Raw genomic sequence first — 13,963 nt, 5'->3', positions numbered from 1 at the left:
TTGAATTTAAAAAGTGAGCGAGTTTGTGAGAGAGAGAGATCTAAGATAACTCACTAGAAAGCTGTTTATCTCTAAAGCATCCACCAGATAGAAACAAATGCTTTTAAATACAAATAATTAAAACCATAAATATTCAATTAATGCTTAATAATTATTGACTGTATTTTATCCAACAGATGTATGACACATTACTTCCTTTATTTTGAAGATTTAAAAATTAATACCTCCTTAAATACTTCTAGTATAATTTATTTATTTAAGGGATTTTTTTTTTAAATCTCATCGTAGAAGCGTTACCACATAGCTTGTTTTCCCCCTACGTGGAAGTATTAGCAACAATGTTAAAATGCTGTTGGTAAAAGATGCTGTTTAAACGAATTGACACAAAATAAATATTAAACATAAACATACTTCTGAATCTCATCATCTGTAATCTTCTCCTTGTCCCAGTTGAACAATGCCGCTCCAAATAGCACTGCAAACGGTCGTTTCTTTAAACGAAAGTTCTTTGCAAATTGAGAAATGATTTGTTTGATTGTGTTTTCAGTATATAATCGAGCGTATAAGTTCCATACCTGAGATGTACGCCGGACTCTTTGTGACACAATAAAATTGCACTGCCTGGTTAGAATCTCTCCTAGGACAGCAAGTTTCTCGTTCACTTCTGTTTTAAAATATTCAAATAACTTTTTTCTGTCGTCGAAATGAAATATTGATTTAAACGTATACACTTTCTTATTGTTCGTATCAAATCGTGAGGAAAGAGCAAAAGATCTTCTAAGTTCTATAGATAGCTCACTTTCCCCATAGCCTCTATAATAACTACGAAAATTTCTAGCAATTTTATTGTAAACATAGCATCCATTCATATTTACGGAACCGTTTAATGCATCATATTCACATATTAACCCTTTGAATATTCATGTAACCTGTAGAGATGTATAAAATGTTTATGAATTATAAGTGAATATTCCAGAAGTAATTAACTGTATTAATAAACGCAAATTATTCGCAATTAAAAAGCACATTGGCGATTTAACCGGAGATAATTTTTGCCGGTACAGTTACAGCTGCAGCAGAACCAAGTTTTATAGCAAGGTCAAAGTTTAAATATATTCCTCAATTAAAGCAATTACGCAACTTTGAAAAAAATATAACATGTGAAATAATTACGATGAGACGTAATATATCATAAATCTTTATTACTAATTTTATTTCGCACATTAATCTTGCAATAAATTTTTATTTCGTTTGTAATTTTTTTCTCTATTTTTGTTTTATATCTGGCAGGAGCAATTTGTCCATAAACGTGTGTTTGTTTTGTTTTTCTCTAAGAAAAGATTTAATAGTATTTAGTGATGATATTATTTGAGAAACAATTGGGAATATGTATATTTTAATATAAGCTAGTGCTTGATAAAACATGGCTTGGAAAGTTTTACTTAATGAAGTCGAATTTCTAGCTCAAGTTGGTTATTACTTAACTATAGTGAGAATAAAAACAAAATAAATTAATTCGTTAACCATTGATCTTTAGTTTATTTTTTAATATTAATGTCGTTTTATAGTGTTTAAGAAAAATGTAATGTATGTTATTAAAAAAGTTATACGTTTTTGATTTATATGGACTGCGGTGGAAAAACATGAGATCGATGAGTATTTTCAAATTTGAATAATGGAATGTTGTATGAGCTACTTTGTCTTTATTTTAATAATTTATTTAATATGGCTTCTTGAACAAGTTCGTTTAGTATTTGACAGAGCTTATTTACAGAAGCATAAAAGTCTGGGAAATGTGTAATTTGGGTAAACTATCTTCTGAATTGTTAATTTAGAAAAAAAAAGGGGGGGGAATCGCTAAAAAAAGGAAATTTGTTTGACGAAAAAATACAGAAAATTCACTGCATGTTCATAAAATTATCACCGTGAGAAGAAATACCCATTGTAAACAATTTCTAAAATGCAATGAATGATTTTTTTTCCTGAGCCGTATTAATTTTTGCGTAATTTAACATTATACTGATGATGGTAAAAAAAGTCACTTTCAAAGCATGAGTAGATTTTTTTTGTGCATACAGTTAATTTTGATTTTTCATACATGTTTTTCATTTCATAACTTATATTCAGTATTATATATGATTTATAACTTATATCCAATCATGTCAAAATTAAACCAAAATTAATGTTTATGATTTATTTAAAATTGCTTCATATTTAGCAAATATATTAAAAACATATGAAAAAGTTATATAAAATAATTTCATAAAAATCTACTAGCTAGAATATGAAGCCTATTAGGCATTTAAATATTTGGTCAAAATGTTAGGAAATTAAGTAGTGCTTACCATGAGTCAGTTTAGATATATTTCTGTAAATGTATGTAAATGAAATACTGATCTGTAAATCTAGATCTGTTAAGAGGTACAGGTCATTGTTAGCCTCTCAGTATTTTTGATAATTTTTATCAAATGTGAATTCATTTATTATTGTCAAAATAAAGATTCATAGTAAGCAGTGGCTCATAATTTAGATTGAGCAGTTTTACATAGAAGATAAATTTGCATAAGCAGTAGTGTGGTATTTTAAATTTATATACAATCAAATTTTGATTTAACAAAATCAGATTTAATAATTTTTTCTTTCATTCTTAGAAGAATGTAAAGAAAGAGTTTTATGAGAGCTATGTAGAAAGCAAGTAGAAATTATCTTTGCTTCAAGCCCTGTGGTAAATGTTTATTTTGTCTCATTTTACAAATTAACTACAGCCTTTGGATGCAACAGAAAAACAGATTTTTATTATAAGATGAAATTGAATGCAATCCATGTATTCTCAAAGGGCACTGTTTATCAAACCTTTTAATTTCATGATCCTTCAGTATAAATCATGACTAATTGCTACACATATGAGCAGATCATTGCTCTGCCAAAAAAAAAGAAAAATACTTAGAAGAAAATAATATATATAATAATGATGTAATGAAAAATTAACTATTATTCATAGTTAATTCATAAGCAAAAATTTATGCATAATTGTGAGCAATTATCTATATATTTATACAACAAGAAAAAAGTACTGTTGATTTTTACAATATGGTAACTGGTAGTTTGGCGACATTTTGGAGGCGATAAAGGTTACTACCTGGCACTTTGGTAATAATGTGAGCAGTACTCAGTTCCGATTACGCATTATTTTGTGTGAGGGAAATGAGAGATCATGGGATATGTCATGTGATATTAATGGACAAATTACAGTTCTTTAATCGGAAAAGGAGGGAAATCGGGAAAAAATCTGGAAATTTTGTATTTGGCTTTATTCTGTGTTGTGTGAAACAGTGTTCGTGAATTTTTGGATCCCATGGCCGTAACTAAAGTGAATTCGAAATGGGTATTTATGTATGTATTAATTTAATGTATGTGCTCATTTATATTTTAAGTAGTGTTTTTGAATTTAATTATATTTTAATTAAATGATAGTTATTTTGTGAATTTTATGTTTGTAGGAATTTGGTATACGTTTTAGTTGAAGTAAACGTGCATGGAAATAATTTAAATATCTGACAATAAGTATTTGTAATAGTTGCGGTATGAATTCGTTGGTGACGTGCATAATGTAATAGATGATTTAGAGGTAAAAGTGGTTGATCTTTACATTATGGTAACTTGGCGTTTTTTTGGCGAAAATTTGGCGACCAACTCTCCTACAGCAACCCTCTATTTTTTTTTCCCGCCGCCATTTTGTCTTCACGAAGTAAAGACATGTTTCTTTTCTTTTTATCTACTGAACACTTCTTCCAACAATCTACTAGCCGAATTACACTTATGCTAGAAATTTTATGTAACAAAACTGCTTAATCATGACAATTATTCACTGCAAAATTGGGAAAAAGTGCACAATACCATACTCCTTACGCGTTTTTCAAAATAACACATACACATAAACCATGTACACGCCGACTTATTTTTACTTATAAAAACATCCCAGAATTGCACAAAAATGGCATTGCGCACACTCTTCACTATATCCATGTACACTGCTTTTTTCTCATAAATTAGAAAAATTTCACGAAAATACGTGACAATTTTCTCAATCTTTAAACCCGGTAAAAAGAACATATATGAAATTACCTGATCGCGAAAAAGTATTTACCCTTTCCAAATATGAACATTTCCACATATAAAATAAATAAAATATCCAAAAACTTTTACCTCTAAATCATCTATTACATTATACACGTCACCAACGAATTCATATCGCAAGCATTACAAATACTTAGTATCAAATATTTAAATTATTTCCATGCACGTTTACTTCAACTTAAACGTGTACCAAATTCCTACAAACATAAAATTCACAAAATAACTATCATTTAATTAAAATATCACTAAACCATGTACACGTCGACTTATTTTTACTTAAAAAAACATCCCAGAATTGCACAAAAATGGCATTGCGCACACTCTTCACTATATCCATGTACACTGCTTTTTCTCATAAATTAGAAAAATTTCACGAAAATACATGACAATTTTCTCAATCTTTAAACCCGGTAAAAAGAACTTATATGAAATTACCTGATCGCGAAAAAGTAATCAACATTTCCACATATAAAATAAATAAAATATCCAAAAACTTTTACCTCTAAATCATCTATTACATTATGCACGTCACCAACGAATTCATACCGCAAGCATTACAAATACTTAGTATCAAATATTTAAATTATTTCCATGCACGTTTACTTCAACTTAAACGTATACCAAATTCCTACAAACATAAAATTCACAAAATAACTATCATTTAATTAAAATATCACTAAACCATGTACACGCCGACTTATTTTTACTTAAAAAAACATCCCAGAATTGCACAAAAATGGCATTGCGCACACCCTTCACTATATCCATGTACACTGCTTTTTTCTCATAAATTAGAAATACATGACAATTTTCTCAATCTTTAAACCCGGTAAAAAGAACATATATGAAATTACCTGATTACATACCTGATACCTGATACATTAAACACACATTTGTAAACGTATCTTGCGCATGCGCACACGCATATTCGCAGCCGTAAAGGTCTTACGCGCATGACGCATGCGCAGAAAGTTTTTAGCTTTGAGGTCCGGATTATGGGTGTCCGAATTAACGACTTTTGACTGTATCAGAAATTCTATTTGACATAATCGAAAGTTCAAGCTTACTTTTATAAAATTGCTCTAACAGTTTGCAAAAAATAATAAGCCGGATCCAATTTGAAGATTAAGGAACAACGCAAGCTGCAACATTAACTGAATTAGATAATTTTAGCTTAGCTTATACCGTCCGTTATACATTAAACGCGCATTCGTAAACGTATTTTGCACATGCGCACACGCATATTCGCAGCCGTAAAGGTCTTACGCTCATGACGCATTCGCAGAAAGTTTGTAGCTTTGAGGTCCGGATTATAGATCATTCCGGATTATGGGTGTCCTAATTAATGACTTTTGACTATATTCAACACTGAGATATATTTGTATTTGGACTTAAAACTGTATTCTATATCAGTTGGGCTATCCGCAGTTGCCTGTTTGTCTTCACCAGTTGATATACCAATACCCAAATTTGTTGATCGCATACGATTATCTAGCATCTCAATATCTATGATTGGGTTCAAAATCTTTCTTCCTTTTTCATTAGTATTAACAGCAGCAGCTCATAAACGTTCAGTTATACATGCTGTTTTGGAAGTATTTACTCCTATCCTTTGAGTCAGGCTTTACAGTCTGTCCTTAATCCAAATTACATCCCCATTAAATGCAGACTTTGTCACCAAAATGATGCCCGATTATCATTATGATCATCAGTGAATACATTCATAGTGTAAAGATGGCTATGGCATTTTTGCCTATCAGTGTATGCATATAATGAATTTTGGTACTTTTCCGTTTTGCCGGCGCAAACGATAAAGTCGCCAATAATGATACAACTACTGCCAAAGGGAATAGCTTCGCTGGTAACCTTTTACACTTCATTTTCAAAACAAGTCGCAGCCATTTCTTACCAGATTGATTGTTTCTTTCAATACTGGCATACAACTGCATAGAATATTTACAAAGATAATCAAATTTTATGCCCCAAGAGCATTCGCGGTAATTAAGTCAATTAGGATGCAATTACACCACTCACCCGAAGGCGAAAATATAGAAATGCAAAATCAAGTGTTGAATTTATCAATTGTAATGAGAATGCACTAGCGAAGTAAAGCACTACGGTTTTATATAACTTCTCAGTAAGCTATTCGTACGAATTGAAATAATTCTTGCATTTAAACTTGTATTCAAAATTAAGATTTAACTTCAAATTAATGTAGATAATTACTGAGAGAATTATATTTTTGTATCGTAGTTTACGTGAGATGAGATCACTTGGGGTCACGTTATACGAACCGGCGAATCCATGATAGCATAGTAAATTCTTAATGTCTTTTTACAAATTTATTGTCTTTATTTATTGGCTTTTTACAAAATTATAAACCATATTAAAATGTTTATGCCTTCAAAAATAAAAATTTCTTAGAACTAACATTTGTTAACATTTTTTATGTGTATACTGTATGTTGTCGCCGACAAAGTCAGATTGGCGAGATTTGCGCCGGCAAAACGGAAAAGTACCTGAATTTTTTGTCTTAATATAGTTAATGATACAAGATGATTGCAAGAAGGATGCAGTCGTATGGGGGGATATGGTTCTTCATTTATGACGTAGCATTATCAGTGTAAACACGTTTATCTAAAGTTGTACAAGTACCCATTACCTCATAACTTAAGCACATGTTCATATATTCAAAGCATTATGACTAGCTTACAATGTGGCTGCAGATTATATGTCAGCTGTACAGAGGGCAGCCTGAGGAGAAATGTTATTGATATTTTATTAATAGAAAATAATTTATTTCTCACCAGAGGAATATAATTTCATTTAATTGTTATAGGTTTTTTATAATTGTTATAGGTTATAGGTATTTTTTGTATAGGAATGTAGGGTCTAAAGAGACATGTTAAGGCACGAACGCAGAAAATGGCACAGGAGGAAAAATGAGTTTATTTACAAAATCAACGCAAAGCGCTTCTTTGCAGCAATACAGTATTAGCAAGAAATGTTCAAAATTGCAACCACCAGCAGTAATACATGCTTGATAGCATTGTAAAGTTCGGCAAACACTTTGAAAAATGTTAGGCATTTTGCGTACGCTTGCAGCCGTGATAGATATTCGTGCAACGAAGTCCTCCAGCGAGTCAACGGGTGTCTCTTAAATGATGTCCTTCATATGCCCCATTAAAAAAGAAATCCACGCTGGATAAATCTGGTGAACGGGGTGGTCATCAGATTGTCCACCACGCCCAATCCATCGCCCCGCAAAATTCGCATCCAAGTAATTCTTCCGCTGATGCAATCAGATTCGCTGTGTGCCTGGCTCACTACTGCCCTTCTACCTCTCTCGTTGCTCCCCATCCACTATCGCCCTCATTGCCTGCCAGTCGCAGCTGTAGTTCGTATTACTGTTGATGGTCGTAGGTTTGAACATTTCTTGTGAATACTGTATTGCTGCAAAGAAGCACTTTGCTTTGATTTTGTAAATAAACTCGTTTTTCCTCCCGTGTCATTTTTGGCATTCGTGCCTTAACATGTCACTTTAGACCCTACATTCCTATATACAAAATGCATGTTTTAGTACGCTCAACCACCCCTCCAAGTTTGTTCCATGATCATAGAATCATCCTATATATATATATATATATATATATAATATGCAGGTGTTTTTTAAATAACTATGTTAAATAAAAATGTCAAATAATGTAAGTTTGTAGCTTTGGAATTCATTAATATCTTTGCTTTGCTTCAGTTTCCGATGGTTGGCTTAGCCATATCCGATTCACCTTCACCCATACCTGGATACCTTTATGGCGAGATAAATGGTTAGTTTTTTGAAAAAAAAATTTTTTTTTCTATTTCATTCTACTGTGTATAAAACTATATTTTGGTGATTTTCTTAAATTTTATTCTAAGAAATTAAATTAAAAATATTTTAAAATAAGAACCAAGATTTAAAAGGCAAAAAATATTCTGTTTGATTTCTTTCAATCATTAGATTATTCTGCAAAAAAGATGTTATTGTGTATTTGCAGGATTTCATATTATTTGTGTATTAGAAAGTCTCGTTATAAATTCACGATACTGAATTTCTGTAATTTTTCTTTGATTTAATTGTATTATAAAAGGTGTGATGTACATTAATTATGTGGAAAACAGTTTTATGATATTTTTTAATGAAAGATGCTTTCAAATTGTCCTAAGTATATTTGCTTTTAGATTTTTAATATCTCAACTTTATGAGAAGAAATATTTAGTTGATTATGATATGTACACCAGAGTTATTAGGATGTCTTTAGGGAAGACATCATCAGAAATTATATCTATGACAGTTCTTATGCACTTAGCTACTGGTATGTGAGAGAAGAGTTATGGGAAGGGTGATTAATAAAAGTTTTGTAGCTTTGTGAGAACTTTTGTACCTAAGAGTAAGCTAATAAAAACGTAATTCTCATTCATTTTCATGGTTTTTTCCTGCTTTTTTTATCATCTACCTGAATTAGCCTATTCAGCTAAAACTTCAATAACATTTTGCTTTGGCTACATGGGACTTCGTCGAAAGGGACAATTCTCAGAACCCGCACAATTCCAAGAAACTCACGTAGCTATGTTACCATTTTCGCTTATTACAAAGACGTGAACGCCAAGCACTAATTGATTATCGCTCAGCTTGGATCACATGATGCTTCAGAAGCAGAACTATCGTCTGATTTGCTGTCTCTACCCGGTACAGAGGTCCAGCCGAGACATTTTCAATGAGGTTTGAAAAAATCCCACATAGCCGCAACATCGTTTCTGTAGCTAGGCGAGACTTCGCTTCAGGTGGGGCTCTTTTTTCTAGGAATCCTCCCTGATAAATCAGTGCTCCAGAATCTTGTTTCTCAGAAAAGTCCTGTCTAGCCGGGACTGTAGCCAAGTATGATAACCTCTTAACACATCTTCTACACAGCTCTAATGTAGAATTGGTTGCCCCTTCGATTAGCGACAAATTTTGTTCAATTTTGGCGATGAAACCCCATTTCTGGTTACAATGATAGTTTTAACTGTGTTTTAACTTCCTGAATTTTTTTAAGTAAAAATAGATCCATGTGTTTGTGTATATGGACAAAGTTAAGACAGTGCATAATGCCTAGTTTGTGCAATTGTCTGATGTTTTTTTAAGTGAAAACAGATCAATGTGTACATGAACACTGAGTTTGTGTAATTCTGCGACTTCTTATTTTGGTTTTGTGTAGTGGCTATCTTGAAATTATGCCTTCTCCTGGCGTAAAAAAAGAATCACAAAAAAAGGGGGGGCACCCAATTGTAAACTTTTACCCTGCTAGGCCTTATTGTAATTCCTGAAAACCTGATTTCTATATAAAATGCATAGCTGTAGATATTAATTCAGAAGTCAAACAACAAAAATCAGCAAAAATTGTGTCTTAATTAGCTGTAGATATGTTTTTATTTCTGTCATTGGAGAAATGATATATTTCAACCATTTATGTAGTCACGGATTCATTAAATCATTGAATGATGATTCTAAACATGTTGGTCAATACTGAGTCGTTGCTTGTAAAAAGAGGATTAATTAGAAAATTCTGAATTTCTGAAAGAGGCTAGCTTCTTGTTTATCACTATTTTTATTTTTTAATAGGAAAATAGCATATTCTTCCTTCATTTTGATTAAGTTTTAGAACAAGGATTAACCCTTTTTTGTAATTTTCATTGTATCTATGATGCTTGAATGTTTTTGTTGGTTTGGGCATTAGCACTGAAAGCGCAATGAGTAAATTTCCCCAGGCGCAGTTTTCATTAAAGAATCATAAGTCAAAAATTAACTACGAAATCTTTAGTTAATAAAATAGGAGAATTTTGCTTAACTTAAGCATAACAAAAAGTAATAATCTTCACAGACATTAAAACACTGAATTATCGAAAAGGGGATAATTTACATACAAATATAAGTCATACATCTTCAAGCATACCTATTTAGGCAATAAGAAAAAACAGGAACATACTTTGACAACGTACCTGAAAAGAGAAAGTACTAACTGAATTAGACCTTTGGCCAAGATATAAGTAGCTAGGGTGAAAATCGAATACACTGCACATAGCTAAGGTGAAAGTCAAATATACTGCATTGCATGTGAACTTTACATTCTCTCGCCAATATATATCTTGGTGCACGTTCGTTTCATATGCCTTTCGAGTTTCATTATGCAAAATACCTAAATTTATGCTAACAGTTTTGTTATATTTCCTATTTATCAGTGTCACCTTTTAAAATTTAATTTAATGCTATGCTAATTTTCATCATATCCTATATATTTAGATCATTTCCTACAAAAAGTCTTTTATGTTATTCCTTTCCTTAAATTTTTAAGTTATCAAAATAATGTATTTATTTTTATTTTAAAAAATTCATTATTATAGCTTCTTTTATAAATTAGAACTCAATGGGTCTTAGATTCACAATTTCTAAAAACATTATTTTTCAAGATATTGTTGCATGCATATGGGTTCATAATAGATTGAATGCACAAAGGTCCGATGATAGGTTAATAACATTTATTTTATTAAAAGAAGTACTTCAGAATTCTGGAACATTCCTTAATAATACTCATACAGGTGTTCACAATATCAAAGAATATAATCAATAGTTACACTTCAGCTACTAAGAATGTTAAACACAAGCACTTCTAAAGAGTGAAGGGTACTTTTCTGTTTTGCTGGCGCAAGTCTTGCCAAGCAGAATTTATTGGTGACAACACACGGTATACACATAAAAAATGTTAACAAATGTTAGTTCTAGGAAATTTTTATTTTGAAGGCATGAACATTTTAATGTCATTTAAAATTTTTCAAAAAGACAATAAATAAAGAGAATAAATTTGTAAAAAGACATTAATTTAAGAATTTACTATGCTTTCATGGTACAACATTCTGATTCGCTTTTTTATATCATCGCTCAATACTCCAAACACACACTGAACTAACAGCTTACAGCAAACACTCAGAGACTGATGCTCTCTCCAGTTTTCTGTAGTTTCACCTGGCTACCGAGACTTTTCTTTTACTTTCTGCGTTACTTTTCTGTTAGCCGGGCACAAGCGAAAAATCGACAAATAATGTAGAGCGAAGCAAATGAAAAAACAGTCAGCGGAATAAAAGTCGAAAATGTTCAACTATAAACAAGTATTTATTAATAGTAAACAAAACAAGTTTAACTACAAACAAATATTAATGAATTGTAAACAAAACAGTTTTTACCCAAAGAGAATGCTTATAATTGGTTTTTCCAGAATGCAGTGTGATGTGCTTGAGAATTTGCTCAAATAGATCATTTACTCCTTGTCTCCACATAAATTCAGCAAGGTACGACTCCAAATGATGACGAGAAGTTCCCTGATGTTTTTTATTTCTCCATTTGGCACTGCTCCAAAATTGTTCAATTTTCTGAGTGTTTACACCAGTGTCGGGATGAACAAAATTGTACCCGTGATTGACTTTGAAATGCTATAGACCAGCTTCTTCCATTTTAGTTGTGCAGTAGCCTTTCCAGGAATCGTAATAGACAATTGACCCTTCTTCGATGTGATTTGTTATTGCATGTAACAGCACTGGTAAAGAACAGTTTGGAACTTTAATCAGAAAGCATATGTCTGTTTCGTGGCAAACGTCACCAAATATCCACTGTTGTGGAATAATTTGACTGGCATTGTTCTTTCGTTTTGTAAATAAGCTCTTGTCTATCTCAACTATTTTTTCAGGACCACCGATTTTTTTATTTTTGCTCACGTTCCACTAATGTTTCTATACAAACTTCTCTTAAGTAGTTCCAATCTACAACTGTATTATGATTCATATCCATTTGTTTTTCACACCATTTGACTGATGTCATCTCTTTGCTCCAGCCGTAAATAAATCTCAAAGATATTAGAAAACTGAATCTGAACGTTTCGAACCATGTACCATTGCGAATGCCATTCGAACCATGTACCATTCATGTGGCGTGTTGAAAGATTGCACCTTGAACATACTTCATCACAAAAAGACAGTTTCATTTCATGATTCTGATCGCATGTTGCATTTTTTGCCAATATACCTTTCTCTTGAAAAAAAGAGACTGCATCTTTTTCAGTTCTGAGTAAATCCCGAATTTTCATCATATTTTAAAACAAAAGTTAAGATGGAAGAAAAAAAAAGGAAAACATGCTTTGTTTTGAATGAATTCAGAGAATTAAAGCATATGGCCCCAAATGAACATTCCCCTTATGGTTGTAAGAAATTTGGCGGAATTCTACATTATTTAGCGATTTTTCTCTTGCGCTCAGCTAACGGAAAAGTACCCTTTCTGCTTCTTGAAATTTCTGGAAGGCATACCTGGACACAGTTACAGTTGCAAGGCTACCACAAATTCTGGTTGTGAAAATAGATAGTAGTTTTATATCCTGCATTATGGGTCACTGCAAAAATAATTGCTGATTGATTTCCTGTAATTTCCTGTTTAGTAGAATGTGAATTTAGTGCAGTTATCAGCCTCATGACAAAAAACAAAAACAGACTATTAATGCTCATAAAAATTTACGAATGTTACTAGCAAACATAGAGCTGAACATAAATAATTTCGGTACTTGCATATGATTGCAACCACCTTGGCAGATATTATGAAATAAAACAATTATTTTTATCGTAAAAATTATATATTACATAGATACATATTCTACATTTCAACAATATATTTGTTCCATAAGATAATCAGGAAACCTAGTTATAAACGGGGTTTTGTTGTAATGGAAATTTCATAGCGATTGCTCTAAAAAAGAATTCGAAGCATTGTTCCTTTTACGATTTTGAAGCAAAATAATATATTCTTGCAGAAATTTCACCTCCCTTTTCTATATTTTAGGAAAATCCTGCAAGCAGAAATTTTAAAGTCAAGTTTGAGAGAAAAACTAATTATAATTTTTCTATAAAAGCTTTTGGAACTAGGAATATGATAAAAAAAGTGTAAAGAAAATGACAGCATTGGAAACTGAATACATATCAAGCACATGGTTGCTTGAATAATTTTCATGTGCATGGTTGCCTGAATAATTGTTATATGCATGGAATTTGGCATATTCTGAAGCTCTGGCAATTTCTACTAAGGTGGTTGTGATAATAGGTAATTACCTTATTTTCATAGCATCTCAGTTCGCCCATATCATAATGAAAAATACATGTTTTTGTATTTTAAAACAAAAGTTATAATTTTATGAAGACTGCTTTAAATATCAAAATGTTATATTTTATTTTTACTTCACTATTCACCATTGTAATTTTTCTGTTATGCACTTATGTATAGTTATTTTACTTGGGGGGGGGTTCTTGTTCAGTTTTTTTTTTTTATAAGAAAGTGATCATAAGCATTGTAAGTTTGGGAACCACTGCAATAGATCATACTCAATATATATTGATGCAGGACATCAGCAAATATTGAGCGGTAAAGACTTACACTCACTGATATAACTAAACAAGACTGAATAAGAATTTTCAGTACTCTTTTGTTATAGCAGCCTCCAACCATATTTGCCAATTACGCCAAGATCTCGGTTATAATTTTCCAAGCTCTTGAAGTGTGAATGTAAAAATAAACAATATAATATATAATAATTAAAATAATACTCGCATGTCTACTTCCTAGGGATGTTTTTATGAATCTTTATCCTTATTATTATTATTTTATCGCTGTAATTGTTCCAGTCAACTGCATCACTTGCACATATATAGAGCTGTTTGTTACATCATTTCGTGAACATCTACTCATCAGCCCAAGAATACATAAATCAAATAGTAGTGA

General features: G+C 31.6%; 2 protein-coding genes across 8 annotated transcripts in view; one reads left to right on the top strand and one right to left on the bottom strand.

Annotated features, from left to right (window-relative positions):
- Positions 1-1,069, bottom strand: part of LOC118191599 (stAR-related lipid transfer protein 7, mitochondrial) — a 60,684-nt gene extending 59,615 nt beyond the window's left edge. For all 4 annotated transcript variants that reach the window (XM_085823418.1, XM_085823419.1, XM_085823420.1 and 1 more), the window contains exon 1: positions 412-1,069. In XM_085823418.1, coding sequence (XP_085679544.1) covers positions 412-869 — 458 coding nt within the window. In that variant the 5' untranslated portion in view covers positions 870-1,069. The remainder of the gene's footprint in view (positions 1-411) is intronic.
- Positions 1,070-1,315: 246 nt separating this feature from the next.
- The window catches only part of LOC118191598 (AP-4 complex accessory subunit tepsin-like), a 72,310-nt gene continuing 59,662 nt past the window's right edge, over positions 1,316-13,963 (top strand). Inside the window, exons 1-2 of one of the 4 annotated variants that reach the window (XM_035362415.2) lie at positions 1,316-1,468; positions 7,889-7,961. In XM_035362415.2, coding sequence (XP_035218306.1) covers positions 1,424-1,468; positions 7,889-7,961 — 118 coding nt within the window. In that variant the 5' untranslated portion in view covers positions 1,316-1,423. Of the gene's footprint in view, positions 1,490-7,888; positions 7,962-13,963 lie in introns of all 4 variants that reach the window. The other 3 variants (XM_085823417.1, XM_035362414.2, XM_035362416.2) reach the window with 3 other exon arrangements.

Source organism: Stegodyphus dumicola, chromosome 9 (assembly GCF_044657685.1).
Source record: "Stegodyphus dumicola isolate Sdum_Otavi_A_Nest chromosome 9, ASM4465768v1".
Taxonomy (NCBI): Eukaryota; Metazoa; Arthropoda; class Arachnida; order Araneae; family Eresidae; genus Stegodyphus; species Stegodyphus dumicola.
The sequence above is the reverse complement of the archived record's forward strand: the minus strand, read 5'-3'. Positions and strand labels throughout refer to the sequence as shown.